Source organism: Pavona decussata, unplaced genomic scaffold, assembly GCF_977016875.1.
Source record: "Pavona decussata unplaced genomic scaffold, jaPavDecu1.1 SCAFFOLD_322, whole genome shotgun sequence".
NCBI classification, from domain to species: Eukaryota; Metazoa; Cnidaria; class Anthozoa; order Scleractinia; family Agariciidae; genus Pavona; species Pavona decussata.
In genome coordinates, this window is record NW_028145712.1 from 1242563 (window position 1) to 1259445 (window position 16883).

At 40.2% G+C, this 16883-nt stretch overlaps 2 protein-coding genes across 3 annotated transcripts; one reads left to right on the forward strand and one right to left on the reverse strand.

Moving 5' to 3' along the window:
• The first annotated feature begins 429 nt into the window (after positions 1-429).
• On the forward strand, positions 430-10028 carry LOC146453861 (uncharacterized). Of its 2 annotated transcripts, none has more exons than XM_085096123.1 (3): positions 430-545; positions 3555-3677; positions 8349-10028. In XM_085096123.1, the coding sequence occupies exons 2-3, from the start codon at positions 3631-3633 to the stop codon at positions 9073-9075; spliced, it is 774 nt and encodes a 257-aa protein (XP_084952249.1). In that variant the 5' UTR covers positions 430-545; positions 3555-3630; the 3' UTR covers positions 9076-10028. The 2 variants fall into 2 exon arrangements, with proteins under 2 accessions (XP_084952249.1, XP_084952250.1); XM_085096124.1 differs by lacking the exon at positions 430-545 and adding an exon at positions 1190-1256.
• A 1524-nt stretch (positions 10029-11552) lies between these two features.
• Positions 11553-14784, reverse strand: LOC146453862 (uncharacterized). Its single transcript, XM_085096133.1, has 2 exons — positions 14514-14784; positions 11553-12722 (listed from the first exon to the last, which is right to left on the reverse strand). Exons 1-2 carry the CDS (start codon positions 14698-14700, stop codon positions 12208-12210), a joined length of 702 nt encoding a protein of 233 aa, XP_084952259.1. The 5' UTR covers positions 14701-14784; the 3' UTR covers positions 11553-12207.
• Between the last annotated feature and the right edge of the window lie 2099 nt (positions 14785-16883).

The following is a 16883-nucleotide window of genomic DNA, read 5'->3' on the forward strand; positions in this document are numbered from 1 at the left end:
GGCGTGATGAGGCGTGAGTTATCTCATGACTGTGCGCCAAGGCTGCACAAATTCACGAGTTTTAGCTATGAATAAACATTAGAGGCTTTTCATTCCAGAATTCTTGTAGCTTAAATAAAACAAAGTCATATCTAGCACATTTTAGCTTATTGTGCATAATTTCCTGTTAAAACCTGGTCCCAAATGTTTACATCCTACATTTTCCGTCTGGGTTGTCGAAAACAGGAAGTCACGCAACATTTCAGGGACCAGGGAAATATCGCGTACATACATCGGCTGGTCCAGAGTTCGTGTTGCAAAGTGCACATTTACTAGATGTGAAGGAAAAGTTATAAATAAAGCTTTGCAAAGAACTGAGTAGAGTTGCATAACTACTCACGAGACAGTTGTTCTTTTTCTTTTCTTTTTTTTTTTTTTTCAAACCAACAAAATGCGTGGAAAGCATTTTCCGGTAAGGTGCATCGCGTATTACTGAATTCGGGCACAAGAAAAAAAATTACTCAAATTATCAGGCAAATAACAGGTAGTTCACTTAACGTTGAGAGGTGAGTGGCTTGAAAATGATGCAGATTTGAGGCTTTTCTGTTGATTTATAAATGAGGCCTGCTAAACAGGTGGAAAACTTCATATTGTCTACATCTTTCTATTCTTGTTTATTTTCGCAATTGTGACATTTGCAATTTCTGGCACTCCCAGATGAAAAATTATTGATAGTTATTCAAATAAATGTTTATAACACACTTTGGTCTCGATGCTCGGTCTATTAGCTGCCAGAGCTCAGGTCAAGCTCGTGTGTTTTTGGAACCTCAGCTGATTTTTCGTAATCAATGTCAGCGAACGAGCCTTTTCACGGCTTCAATCGATATATCACAAGATACCCGTGCAAGAACACTTGAAAAATGCAGATCTTGTGAGTTGGCCTGCGTTGCAATTGCTCCTTAAGGCGAAGAATTACTTCTGACTTGCATGTTTTGTTTTTCATTTGGTGTCTCACGTGATTTTTAAATTGACGCCCCTTTTAAAATTTACACAACAATAATTTTTTTCAAACGCGCTGCCATAAGAAGAAATAACGCTGCATCTGTTCGAAGTGGTTTTCCAGGATTTTTTCTTTTTTTTTTTTTTTTTTTGGAAAAATTAAGCTGATCTCTTACCTTTTTATTTTGAATGATACTGGCGAGTCTTCAATATTGAGCGTGACGCCGGGAACTGAAATGGATTTTTGATGTGAAACGGAAGGTCTCGTGACAAACGGGGTGAATTAATAGACCTTAATAATTATATCAAACAAGGTTTTCGGAAATCATACAAAGGGATTTATTATTTCTGTCCGTTTTTTTATGAGATTTTTTAAGGAAAAGTCAACTTTCTTTGTAGAAATTACAGATTTATGGAGCCATAGAGCTGGCAAGCGGTGGTGATATGATCCTCGTTTCTGGATTCGATTTGCAGTCGACCGAATTAACGCAAATTTAATACGTAAAGCATAGTTACATACAAGTAATACAGGTTAAATGTTAAATCCCCGGCTTCTTGATTATAACTTTCCGAAGTATGGACACTCTAAATCGTAAGCAAATACTTTGGCAAATAGCAATCATTTTTCTTAATTCTGTGATGCTTGCACGTCGCAGGAATCGGTAATTTCAATTATTGTGTTGCAGATGTCGGTTCAGTTTTAAAAATTAAACACAGTGAATTGTGCCGCATGATCACCTTTAGCATGAACTTCAGTTGTTTCAGTTTATTTGCAAAAACACAAGTTATGTTAAATTCAAGTTTTAGTCTTAACTTGACCTCACTGAATCGCGGCAGTCTCATGAGTTATATTTATCCCGAGGCGGTCACGTGCAGAGTAGCATTTATAATGCCCCTACCTTTAATTACTTTCATTTGAAGTTTAAACGTCAGTTTATGAATAGGTATATATAAATGAATAGATATTATCGACCGCGATTCGTGCCTGTCTGATGTAAACATTTTTGGTCCGTGCGTAATAGTTATGGGGCATTTGCGTATATGCAAAATATAACGGGAAGTATATTAACCTTTGCAATTATTACATACGTAATTGCCGCGGCGTGCAGAAAATGCTGCATATTCTTTTTATAAAAAAATTGATGGTTCAATTTACCCTCTCACGTTTCTTGGCAAACGCAAGTTCTTTCGATGAAACGACTTGCGTTTTCGAATCAGCTGAACTTAACCAGCAGTAACGTAACAACATGAACGGTTTGAAAACAACTCTTTCAGCGACAGGACCGGTTGTGCTTTAACCGTCCGCATCTGCATACTGCAGGTGTATTGGAATAGGACCGGCACGGATCCAAGACGCGTTTCAGTTGTTAAGCGGTAAATTTGCGGGATCGTGTGCTAAAAACAGGGTTGCATGTGTGTAGGGATGGAAAAATCATTAGTCTTAATTTACATATTTTCAAACAGTGTCTTTCACGATGACCAGCTTGAAAAAATCCTACTTTATGCACCCCCGTCTCCGGGAAAACAATCCAAAACGACAGTTTCAACTTTAACTACGCGGGAGATTTTAATTCCTTCGAGCAAACGCTTGTTTTTACTTGCTAATAAAAATAGCTGCAAAGTTTGGTCCTATCAAACTGACTGACATATATGTCTGTATGCGTGCAGACTCGCGAAAAATTTTGTTTCCTTCGATGGCTTTATCATTCTTATTCAAATATTCTGCTTGCTTTATTTCAATTCTTCAGATAAGTGAAATATTTGAGAGAGGTGACTGAATTTGAACGTGACTTCATGCTTTGCCAGGTCACTGAATTTAACCCGTGACATGGGTAAATTAAGGCGACGGGGTTGAACTCGCACATGACTCACATGCACTTACACATGCACATGATTACACCCGCCGGGCATGCGCACGCCCTGCCCGGCATGCTAAGATATGCATATTTTAAAAAACTCATGACCGCCCGCACGACTTCTATCAAACGGAAATTTTGAATTTTCGAAAGCCTGAATGCCCAGGTCGAGTTGTCACACATCAGACCCCTCATGTTGCATGCAAACTCCTCCGTCTGGGTTTTTCCTGGTCTCGGACCACCGCAAACGTGTTTGGAACGGACATCACGTTGCTCAGTCCTTACACCGTTTGTTTTCCAGGCCAAATTTCCGTGACCTATCCTAGACAAAAATCCCGACAACGTCATCGTAGACACATTGACCGCGACGAAGAAGTGACCTTGGAACAAGGCAAGAAGTTTTGCAACACGCCCGAGAGGGCGATTCATTAGACTTGTTGCATAGGCTAGCTATAGTTCCATATAAAGTGTGAACTCAAAAAGACTAGCATTTGATTCCTGCGACCTGTCTGTGAACTCAAACTGGTTTGAATTGAAGGGACAAGTGCCCGGGACTGGTCCCCCCAAACTTGTCCCTTCATGTGCTGAGTGTTCTTGGGGTAAGTCCCCTGCAACAAGTACGCCCGTGTAAACACTACAAGGGGTTTGCCCCAGGGAATAAACGAATAATGTCTATATTGGCCCCCTTATTTTCTGTATTCTGCATTGCCTATTTCCTAGGCCTCTGATTCACTGCAATCACTCCGTTAGAGTCACGTGGTTTGTGGTCTTTGCTCCCCTTGATTAGCGGTCGGAAATGAGCTCGTTTCATCAAGCATGCGCAGTAAGGAACGGAGACTTGAGGTACGAGATTGATTCGTCATCATCCATCATTTGTGTCAATTGTCGGCTAGCGGCACAACATTGATTTGTACCTTTTCATAAGCTCCCGTCTGGCCTCTCAGTCCGGGTAGAGCAACGGACGATCAAATCCGGAGGTTGTGGGTTCGATTCCTGCCGCAGTCATTTTTTTTCCATGCCTCGTTGTCGAATGGTCTTCTGGGCCCAGTTGTTCAAAGCCCAGTTAAGCTAATCCTGGGTTAACATAAACTTTGATTCAAGTTTAATTACTAATGAATAAAGATTCTTCCAAAAAAGTTTTATCATTTAGTTTTGACTTAGACTTTTCTTTACTATTAGGTTAAAATAAGCTCTTGAAAACATTTAAAATAAGCGAGGTGAAAACGTCGGTTAATTTTTAATCGGGGATTACAGGGGCCCATGGGGATTATCGTTCATCGGCTTTCGAACAACCGGGCCCCGTTTCCTTACATGCTAGGGTCCACTTTAGCACTTTTTAAAAAACGTACACTGCAGAGTTAATTCTCGGATCCATCATTTACCCTATTATGCGAACGTGCAACGCTTGTGCTTATTGCTTATGACGCTAGTATAAAGTGGGCCTTAAGAACGTACTTCCTTTTGCTACTGCGCATACTTTGGGCGCGTCTCGTCCTTACACGAAAATCCTTAGATAACTAGGACCTGACTAGGACTTGAACCAGGTTTGTGAGCCCGCGAGAATGGGCACCCCTCTCCAAACCCCTTGTTTTCGCGAAAACCGCTGGGCTCTGAGACCTGGTTTAGGTCCTTGTTATCTCCTAAAACCGGCATCAGTAAAAAGAGCCATGATCACTGACCCCGTCCATAAATTTATCTCTCGTCTATGAGTCGCTTAAGGCCGGGGCAAGCGATTGCATCATCTTGCAACATTGTTGAATCCAACAACGTTAGACGATGTTACACAGTAGAATTTAGTTAGGTGTCCACTATTAGTAGAGGGGACTTCTCCCCTCAGCTACATTTCTTGACACGTTAATAAAGTTATTATTACAGTGTTGAACGAGGTGGCCAAACGAACTGGTAACATGTTTGAGGCAACAAATTCTACCCAGAATCCTTAGAAAACAAACCCACACTATATTGATTTGCCCTAAAAATAGCGCGATACCTATCGACCTCCGCGTCACACCACCTCGCTTTTCCTGGTCTTACAGTTTCTTTTATCCCTTTCTCTTTCTATTTGAAGAGAAATCGCTTGCGCTTAAGCTTTCGTCGTTAAGTGATTCTCAACTTTGTTCGTTCGCCATACTGTAGCTTGAAATATCAGAACGTAAACAATAAATCATCGCCATGGATACAGATACCCGCAAAGTCACCTTAGTGGGCATGCGCGCGTTCAACAATGTTGAAGACGGTGTGCAACATCGTTGTTTACACCTGAGAACAAAAGAAATGTTGAACGATTTTGAAGACGATGTTCGATGGAAATTAAACTTCGTTGAACATCATCTAACATGATGCAACATAATGGAACATGGTAACCAAACGAGTGCAACTTGTTAGATTGAACAATGTTGGACATCCGTTTGGCCAGGCCTTTAGACTTTCATTGCGCGCTTCGGTATATCAATTAAGAGCTTATTGTTTTGCCAAGCAATTAAGGACGGGGACAATTAAAGGAAAAGTAACACAATTTGTCGGTCTATGAATCCCTTGATATTTATAGAACGTCCTTTGTTCAGAGGTTTAAACTAAAAACCGTACATTGTGCTTTTAATCTAGAGGTTATCCTTTAATAAACCACAACCAAAACAGTGAACAGGGTGATACAGGCTAGGAGGTCTAACCTTTTTTGCGCTACGAATTCTTTAATCCAGAAATTACTATCGGTACCGCGGTTTGCTAATTGCTTGAATATTTGACGCTAAACCCAATAAAGGCCATTAGAAGTAAGGTTACCTGGAACAATAGTCTTTAAAAAATTTGCATTCTTGGCTTTCTGTTATTCAATGAATCGCCAGGAATTCATTGTGAATTTCTAACGCACGCCTCTAAAACAAGTTTCGAAACCGTGGGCGAAAGGCAGGCAACCGACCGGATTCAGGTAGGTATGCAAGTGTTTTTTTAAAAGACAGGAAATAGGCTTACCAGTGCAACATCTATTATCCCTATTATAACGGTTCGAAATAGCGGTAATCTGTCATATTAAAAACCAGTCTATCGTATATTAGATGCTTGCCGTGAAAGGTTTCCCGATGGCTGGAAATACATTTTATTTTGTTCCTGATTTTATTCTAGACTTAGAAAGAAAAACACATTCATTTTGGGGCGCGATCTTTTTTTGTGCTTCGCTGTTCCTGGAACGATTTGTAAAGTGCAACGTCGCTAAATTCAAAGGAGTCTTTGTTCGTTCGCTATGACCAAGTAGTAGTGGCAAACCATGACCTGCACTTTACGCTCTAGGGCCCAGTTGCTTGAAGCATGGTTAGCGCTAACCCGGGTTAAATGCTATGACAACCTATAGGTTTTAATACCTCTTAACCAATGGTTGGCGCTAACCTGATGCTTCGAGCAACTCAGCCCAGTTTGACAACCCAAGTGCTACTGTAGCCTGGTGTAATAATCGTTTCATAAGTCTGTATCAGTGTCTCGCATAATTATAGCATAACTACAGGTTTCATGTATTTTATCTCTTTAGTGCTTGCTCACTACGTACAAAAGCGAAGCAGGCTAAAGGCGGAGAATATAAATTAAAAACAAAAGCAATGATTATGTGATGGATTCTTGGCAAAACGACTGCTGCTTTGGGAAGGATGTATGTTCTGGCAGATTGTTCTATTTCACAAGCTATTGGAACTTGAATTAAAAGATATTTATAATAGTCCAGTACGCGAGCTTCGTTGATGGCTGACAGAACAAATACTATATACCAAGCCGGCTGTTATTCATAGGGATCGAGTAAGCTTGGTCAACACAGAGCAAACCATTTGTCATTTCTGATTTTAAAAGCTTATGCACAACCAGTTTTAACTTTGCTCAACGCTGTTTTAGCGTTTCCTATTTCATGGTGTATAAAGATTGACTTTGTTGAAACGAAGGAGGGCGCGGTAGTGAAATTAAAGGCGGTATTTTCTAAACGTTGGGCGACTTGAGACACTGTTTTTCCCGAGCTTAATCAAACATGAAATACGTCAAGTAAAAAGGATTTATTTAAAGGACTTTTTGTGAGATTATTTTCGGATTGGCGGGGGCTGGTTTCGTAGGGGAAGTCCGCATTTTGAAAGGTTTCGCATTTTGATCGAATGGCGGCACAAGTTAAGTTTTCGAACACAGCAAAAAAACACACGCAACATACTGAAAACAAAACAAACACTTGAAGACGCGAAAAGAATAAATAAATAAATAAGTAAAAAACACTTCCAAGCGCACTACACTTTGCTTTAAAAGTAACTAAAGTTGTTTCTTAAAACCCAAAGGTTTAGCAATCTGCTGTCGTATTGTTACCCTGCGTTGCAGACGCATAAGTACCCGGCCTGATCAATCGATGAAATCGATAATCGATAACAATCGATGACAATCGATGTCAATCGATAACAATTAATCGATTGATATCGGAAATCGATGTCCAATCGATGACCAAAAAACGTGTGTTTTTTAATTGATATCGATTGTCATCGATTGCCATCGATTGTCATTTATTGTCATCGATTGTCATCGGTTTCCGTATTTCCTTTTAACAAGAAGATAGATCGAACGTCCGATTATGGAGGCTTGCATATTACGTCCTGCTTATAAGACAACAAACAACAACAACAACAGCAACAAGAATTTATTGGTTCATATATCAAATAAACATGTGGGTTTATGTAGACTGCGAGTAATCTCTCCTATTTCTTTGTGATCGTCGATTTAGTGCGATCCGAAAATTGCGTGACTCGCTTCTCGTTCTTACCCCACCTCGTTTTTACCGACTGATTTGCATAATTATTCATTTAATTTTCTGTTCGCAGGCAATGGAAAAGATACTTACACAACAATTTCGTTTCTCAGAGGCCAAAGCGGTGCTACCAAATCCCGTTGGAGGTGACCCAGTTGCTCACGACCACGTGTTGTGTCTAGAACTTTTAGCGCGTTCCCTCGATTTCCCCTCTTTTTTTGAGCAACGAAACACTCACCAAGTTCAACAGAAAATGGGCATTCATAATACCCTTTAACTACAACGTTGTAGATAGTTAAAATAACTTCAGACATATTGTACGGGTGTGGGTCACCAGTCACGTATACGGCCACGAGCGGAACTAAAATTACAAATCGAAAACAGTCAGCTTAATTGACCCAAGCTTGTAATTATCGATTGGTCATCGATTGACCGATATCAATCGATATCAATTAACTAATTGTCATCGATTGATATCGATTGATCGATTGGATTTCCGATGATCGATTGTCATCGATTGATCAGGCCGGGATAAGTAGCACGCGCATGTGAAAATATTGAGCGCGAGAAAGAGCGGGACGCGTGAAGTCTCCCTCCCTCGCTCGAACTGAGTTGTCATGGCGGGCTGCTACATGCCGTATACCCCCTCACCTTGCAGCACCTAGCTCCAAGGCTCATCTCAGGCGATGAGTTTAAAAAAAGATCAACTACGTTCTATCTGCAGGGATCTTTAACCTAAATTTGTTCCTTTTCAGTTGTTGTTTGACCAGCATGAATTCCTCCTCTCGGCTGCGAAAGGCTTCAAAATGGTCCAGTGAAAAACATTTTAAAGAGGTAATGGCTCTGAACAGAAAAGAGGAAAGTTTACTGCAACAGAAGCTGGAGCAACTTCATCGAGAAGAAAGCTGGCTGCAACGGGAACACGAGAGAAAAATAGTGAAAACGGTTCACTCTTTGAACGCACAGAAGCCCAAAATTCCGATGCCCGCAAGTGCAGGTGAAGAGGCCGGAAAAGCCAAGTTGAGCTCGAGAAGAAACAGCGTGCCATTCATGGAACCAAGAGGGACACCAGTACTTCAGCGAAGGAGACATTCTATCGCCTTCCCCCCGACTCTCGATCCATTGAAGCCAGCCAAGCATGAGACCGAGGAAAGCAACGAGGACGTCTTGTTTAAAATGGACAACAATTTCAAGTTTTTATCGATTGCGTTTGAGACCAAACCAAGACTCAGTTCCAGTCCCGGCCTTACCAAGCTGCCGGAGATCAAGCCCAGTTCTTCGCATAGCAGGACTAGTAGTGATGGATCGACTGACTTGAAAGGTGCTTTAATGCGCAGGCGCCATAGTGACGTCACGACGTTACGTCAGGGTGCATTATTTAAAGCTCGCCGTTCCAGCTTGGCTAACATCCATGAGATTTCCGAGCGAAAGAGCCAGAAATTGCCATTGCCTTTAAAACATTGGTCTCAGGGACCCGAATAAATACACGAGTCTTGTGAATAGAGTCGTGGAAGTTTAGACCCAAAAGTGTCCACAATCCTGCCAATTTTTTTAGGTTTCATCTGAAAATTACATACCCTCTACGCTCGTAACTTCATGCAATATTGTTGCAGTCCATTCTGTTACACGATTGATTATTTTAACCAAGAGAGGATCCTCTCTTGTTTTAAGTTAGTTCATAAAATTGTAAGAATTTTGTTCTGAATCGACTAAAATTTTGGGTCACTGTTGATAAACCTTTTACGCCTTAAGGAACAAGGTTCAGAAAGTATGCAAGAACTATGAGAAAGCACGACTGCTCTCGGATGTAGAATCTTTTAATCATCTGCGAAAGAAAGAAACAAAACAGAAAAGAGGGGAAAAACTCCTGAGAAGGGCAACTATAAGCCAATTCATCATCATCTGAGTGTACCATGTCGTAAAACCAAGGGTGCTTACCATTTACATGGAAAACCCGGAAATTCCAGTTGGAAAATCGAATGGTACGCATCATTCCATTCGGAGTACTTCTGAAATTATGGGCTTCTGGTCAAAGTGATGCATTTTTATTACTCCTTTTGGGATTTACAGCTGATGTTCATACATCTTGCATGTTATCCATCTTCAGTTAAGACAAGCTAAGTCATTTCGTATTTATGCCGAAAATTTCCATCCGGGTGGTTTGCGTAAATCGTAAGCACCCAACTAACGGTAATTAGTGAATGAATGAAAGAATGAACTTTATTTACCCACGGAATTTACGTCAGTAAAAGAAAACTACTGCTTAACAAAAAAGCCGTGTGAAAGGTAATGCAAGTTATTCAATGGTTAAAATGGACTGATAGACTATGTACAGAACTTAAATGACAGCGAGGCTATTTATTTGTTTTTTAAAAGTAGAGAGGATGGGAGCAGTTCTAATATGATATGGGATGGTGTTCCATATCTTTGCTCCACGGCAATAAAAGAGAAACTGCTGCTTTTAGCAAATTCAGTGTTATATTTGGAGAGGAGAAGTCTACTTTCACTCTCTTGTAGCGCATAACCACTGTTGCTTTCTGCAAAAAGATGATGAGATAACCTGGAGCTTTGTTGCTTACGACTTTGTACATAACGATTGCTAAATGTTTTTTCCTGATAGTTTCCAGGTCGTCCCATCTTAATTCCTTTCTAATATCAGAAGACCTTACATCGTAACCCTTTCGGGTTATAATCCTGGCCGCTCGACAGTTTGGAGTTTCTGGAGTCTCGCCGTTAGAGTTTTATTTAAATTACCCCATACTACGTCATAGTAGTCAAAGAGGGGTTTAATAAGCGCGTTGTATATCGTTAGAACATACTGACGAGCCTGCTTTAACGCAACTTGTCCTGAAGAGATACTTTTTCAAAGGCTGTCAACGTGCTCCTCCCATACTAGCCGTTGATCAAATACAACCCCATGTAAGGAACTGGCCAATCACGAGAGATCTTTGTACACAACACAACGAACCAATTAGGATTCGAAGCAAATGCATGCAACCGGCGTCAAGCGCGGGAAAACGCGCGCGAGGAAGGCACGAGATTGAATTGGTTTGGTTTCCTAATGGTCGAGAAAATGGCGCGAACTTTGCCAACCAATCATAGAACGAAGTAAAGTATAACCAGGCGAAACGCGAAAATGCTTTCGACACTCTATTAAACGCTGCTCTATATAAGTCACATGAAATTGAATACTTAACCCTCGAAACGGGTGCAGAATCGCCTTAATTTTACCCAATTGACCAAATTGGGCACCAGAAGAAGCTTATAACAAGCAGCCTACAAGGAAAACAAACACAACAATAAACAAACAACTCCGATCTCAGAAATGTCTTGATTTTGGTAACTCTGACTCAGTTTTATCATTTTTTAGCTGAGTACTGACTAACACGAATTTTTCTGCTCTGACCGCGTCAAAGTAAAAATATAAAACTAGGAAAATAAAAACTTGCAAACCACAACACGTACAATTTGACCAATCTCGAATTCGTGCGCAAATGAGCGTAAGATTTCAATGGGTTGGCCACCGAACAAAGGCCAACACAATTTCATTTAAGTATTGCTTTTGTTACGTTGGGTCGACCGACAAGACTACATTGAAAAATTGTTATGGTTTTGTCCAACTTTCGTCTACTTTTTAGACTTTTGAATCCGTCTAGCCTTGTGTACACAAGCTGGTATGTCCAAACATGCCTGGAACTAGGTACGGCTACACTGGATCAATATTAATAGTCACCATAATGGGAAAGTTGTTTTAACCCCCCCCCACCCCCCCCCCCCCCCAACCAAGCTTGATAGTCACTGAAATCATACAGACTATAAACACTTTCAGAAATCAACATTTCGTGTGTGTTGGGGAGCGGGGGGTGGGGGGTAGCGGGGAGACCACAATCGCTGTAATGTGTTTTGGAAACCGTCCCAAGATTTTGGACCAGGATTGAAGAAAACGCATTACTAACAGCTGTATTTATTTGATGTTTATTTCTCTCAATCCAAGGCAAGTATAATACACTGTGTCATGACAAAGCGGGTTTTACCGGTGATATACTGTAATCAGGTTGAATTTGAGGTACATATAGCTCTTCAGTTAAGAGGAATGTAACGTTTTGTGTGTAATCACTTTGAAAGCAATGGATTTCTCAGAATGTCTCGAATTTTTGTATCGAAGCATTAAACTAATCACAAGTCATTCTTAGTTATTTCGTTAATGTAAATAATATATGAAACAAAAATCTTTGCATCAGCAAAATAATCATTACTGCTACAAATTTAAATTTTCGTGGCAACTTTTGCCGCTGTTATCTTCGGTAAAGCTCACGTTCTCTCGGATTGGGTAAAATAAAAATAAAAACTTCGCATGTATTTTTTTGGAAGGGGGGATGGGGTGCGCAATTTATCTTTTTATTCAGTTATGGTCGGCTAGCGCCTGATGCGACCTAATTTGCCACAAAAAAATTACATGCATTGTGCGACATCACCACGGTCCAATGTAATCTGGTCCTATTTTTCTGTCACGCAATGTTGAGTGAATTGTAGCATTGTTTGACAGAAAAAGAGGTCCCGAAATGGACTATTGGTGGATAAGGGTTCCAAAGTTTAAAATTGCGTCCTGTCCATCTAGAGATACCACACGTAAACCTCAGCACACGTCTCCCCACTGTTGTCATTTTCGCTGAAATTTTCCAGATCTTCTCCGTACCAGAGCTGAAGTTCTTGGCCATCGTGGAAATACTCCGGGTTGGCAAAGTCGTGGAACACCAGAGACTGCGAGTCTGGCTCGAATCCTGGCAGTGCATACCACATGGTCATCGACTTGTCCCGGATGAACTTTTCCCGCGGAAAGAGGACTCGTTTGGACGGAGTGGTGATGAAGGTGCCCAGGGGAGTGGAACCGACGTACGGGTGACTTGTTGAGCAGCCCCATTTGCTTTCGTATGTAGTCTTTGAATGGCAGGTGTCACTCTCACATGTAACCCCACCTTCGACGTGAACAAGTTTGAAGGCAGCTACAAAACCTTCCCGGTCGATGAAAAATGTGCCTTTTTCGTCGTTCTTGGCGCCGAAACAGACCATGTTTTGTGCGTGAGCGTGTGCGTGTGCGTTTGTCACGTTTGTCACTCTGTGCCATTTGCCTGAAATCAAGAAAGTGTTTCTCAAAACCAGGTTCATAATTTCAAAAAAAAAAAAAAAAATGAAACAGATCTAAAACAATTACATTAATAATTAATAGACTTGTACAGTAAAGTACGTTCAACAGCTTTCACTTGAATGGTCACACTTTGTATTTCATTAAAACTCACCAGTACAGCGCAAAAACAGCAGTACAGCTCAATAGCTTCATTTGAACGATCGCACCTCAGGATTACAGCCACAAAATCAAAAGATGCAACCGTTTTTACCTGCTTCTATACCGACAACCCCGACAACATAACCGAACAAGGTAAGCCTTTATTTAAAAGCTGAGATTGGTTTTAATTTCGTCTAAGCTCGTGTTAAAACAAGTTGCATATTTTAGTTGAAGGGTCGTCAGAATACTTTGACCAAGTTTTAACAGGGTTCAGAGACAGGCGTCATAATCGTACGTCCTAATATATCATGACAAGAGCCAAATCACTGTGGGCTCGCAAGCTTGATAATTGTCTGTTATTTGAGCTCACTTGGGACATTGTGCATCGTCAAAGCTTCGCTTTCCGAAAAAAAAAGGTGAGAACAAACTAAATGGTTATTGCGCTCGAGATAATTCTTTGATCTTAAACATGGCGTAAGATATCGGCGTACGTCAACTGAAAGAAAACAGGTATGATGCTCATAGCGTCTGGTCTCCGGGGGGAGGTGTAGTCTATATAGCGTGCTATACAGGAAGAAATTAAAAAGCAAAGGTCACTTTTATCACAAATTAAAAAAAAGAGGCTTCGGCTTATCCGCCATGAGACAATTTTTTGTTTTATGTACGTGAAGGATTCCATTTCTGTGAAAGTTGGTAAGATAGTGAATCTCCCCGGCGGAGCCTTCCAAGGTGAAACTTTTTCTCGTATATCCCTCGGGACCTGAATTCAAATGGATTCCCAAGGATCCCATTTCGTAAGATGAAATAGCAATCCTCGCAATCCTTTGTAGAACTCAGGAAACGCTTAAAAAAGAAAACATGATTCTGCAGTTTTGTTAACTTTCAAAAATGAGTGGTCACATCATGTGGAGACTAATTTAATACTTTTAAGCTACAAGATATGACAGACTGATATGATAAGGGCTGCCAACTTTATTGGTATGAGCGGCGTCAAAAGATATGTTTTTAAGAACCGTTTTGGTCTAAAAATGGGTATCGATGCTAATGGTTTTGGAATAAGTCTGAACATCGGTATGGATTTAGTGAAACGGGTATGGATTCTAGAAACTAGGCCGGAAAATGGGTATGAGTTTTAAAAGCCTAGATCTGAAAAAGGGTACCGGAAAATTAAATATTTTGGTCTGAAATAGGGCCAGGAAATTCCGAGGAGTGTCTTGAGGGTGATCTTTTGAACCGGGTTTACTCTTTTTTCAACGAAATGATGATTAGTAAAGAGACCACTACAAGTTAATTAAGAGAGAAAAAAAATCACGACCTTTGGAATACATCAGTATTCTTCACCAAAAAAAAAGGAAGAAAGAAAGTAATACTAAGAAAGGTTGCATTTCGGATCTAATTTCAGGTGCGAAAGCAAGCTATTTACTGTTGTAAATTCGCAAAATTGAGTCAAATTTGATAACTACCCTACGAAAGCACTCAACATAATTGTCCAATTATATAACTACGTAATGAATAAATTTGAATCTGTGTTTCTAAATGCGCAACCAAAATGGTTTGAGAAGATATTGAAGCTATACTCAACTATCCAATAAGAAAATAGAACGAATTAAATCTTTCAGTTTTGTGAGGAACTTACTTGGTCTCGTCGGGCACATCATTTGCATTCCCTTTCTCAGGGATCCTGCTTCTTGCTTGAGCAGCATTTGCAACTGTTTCGCTTGTTCACTGGTGAACTTTTCACAAGAGCAGCATTTCGATTTCGTAGCCGAGGTCTGGTAGGACAGCGTAACGATTGTGCAGAGTACAACAACAAAAATCTTCATGTTGAAGTGAAAGGTCTCGGCCGTGTTGGGTGATGATGATCGTCTTATCTTAGCCGTGTCCGTGTCAGTGATAACTGAGAAGTGGTTTTTAATCGTGCGCTTTTAAAACCGGATTTACGCCAGGAGCTGTTAAAATGTTTTCATCGGTTATTGACACACCACGCTGTCTTTGAAATTGGATGAAAGGGGATTTGTCTACACACAGGATTAAGCAAGCGGGGCAATTATCAGGCGATGATATTTTGAGTATCCTGAATTGAGCACGTCTTAGGTTAGCCTACTGAAAGGTTTTGCCCTTTACTGTTTCACTGTAACAAATGGGTCATGGGTAAAGATTGAAGAAACTCTTCCCATATTTTGTCCTCTTAATGTTGATTCTCTTACAAAGCTGCCTTTGTGACCACACCCAATTATACAGTTTTGAGGGCGGCAAACAAAGACGTGCGATTTCCAATTTTAAACTTCAAACTATTTTTACTATCGGAGTTATTCCGTATATGTTTTTTCGGCTTCGGAAAGCTAAACCCCAAATCCTGGTATCACGAAATCTGGAGAGCAAGAATTTCTAGCATGTTATTCTAGCGGGTCTCTTTGTCTATATGCAGTGACTTTAATAGAATCAGTTCAAGTTCCTCAGATATTTGCCGCTTTCCTGTTCATTCTTAATTGAAATGCTCAAAATATGTAGGAAAATCCTTTGTTTTTGTGACCTTTGGACGGGATGCTAAAATCGCAGAGCAAACTATCACAACATATTGACATCTGACGAGAGAATATTTTGACAAAAAATTGGCATCTTGTAAACTTTGATAAATGGAATATAAGGAAAATGAAAATTCGACCCCCTTGCGCTGGGAAACATACGTCTTTGCCAACGCAACTCTATACCATATGGTTTAAAAATACGTTTAGCCTTTCCGCAAGCTTTTTAATTTAATGTAAAAAAAAAAAAACAAAAAACAATAGAAAATTAAAAAAAGATTAATAACCTCAATTTTATTAACAGAATGACAACCTCGATGTATATTCGATAAGAGAACGAGGTTATTTTGGTGGAAATTTGTTAACATGGTTTCTTTGCGAAGTCAGATACGTGCGGGAAGGTGTTTGGAAGTTTCCAGTCAACTGAGAGTTGCGCAAAATTCCATTGTATTGAAACTCAGCTGGAGCATGGCCATGGAGAAGCAACAACGCGGGAGACACGTCTACAGAAAAATGTGGTATAATGGAGTAAAAATGCACGCAATAACTGCGTCACTCCGGCCAGGAAATCCTGGCTAGCCAATGTTTGTGCACGTTCTGCTTGCAGCATATTTCACACTGACAACTAAACTTGTTTGTCTCACCCATCAGTGTTTTATAAAAAGTTAATGATCGGCATGAATCGTCCGAAAATTATAGCACCCAACAGTTCATTTCCATGAAATAGCTGTTCGGAGGCCCTAGTCACCTCACAAATACCCGTGATGAAAAACTGGCATTCTCTTTGGTAATTTGTCACCTCAAACTTTCGTAGACCCGGAAAAATAATTCCTTTTGTTTGCGAAGGTACAACATCCTGTTTTAATAGAGCGAAATAAGGGCATCTAAAATATTCCAAAGCCATTGAACTGCAGCTGGGAAATTCTAGGAATAAGATTTCGTTCCCGAAAACCTTCTGCGACTTTTAGTCCAGCTAAACTGAACATCGGAACATATCAAACTGTGTTAACCTACAGATACTTTTGAAAAGGCATGAAACTATCTCTACATTTGAAGTATTTTTGTATAAATGTGCTCGTGTGTGCCCCTGTTTATTGTCCAGAATATGTCACTAGTCTCAACATTCGTGGGGTTTATATTTCCAGGTAATCTCTCTGTCTCTCTGGCAGTGATCATGAGTTGTATGTTCTAACACTTCTACTGTTACAACACTTTTGACTTCTGGCCTTTCAACTGAATAGTCTCAGTAGATAATACATTAACCACCGGGAAAAACTTCTCAAACATTTTTTTAATTTTAACATTGTACTTGTAGAATTCATTATGGCTGAAGTTAGAAATACCTTGTATGAGATAAAAAGAGCACCACAGGAAAGTACTGCTCAGTATTATAAGTCAGTTTCAATTATTTGGTCACACTTCAGGATTTTATCCAAGACTGAGGTCCAAGACGAAGAGCCAACTCCTACAGCACGATAAAC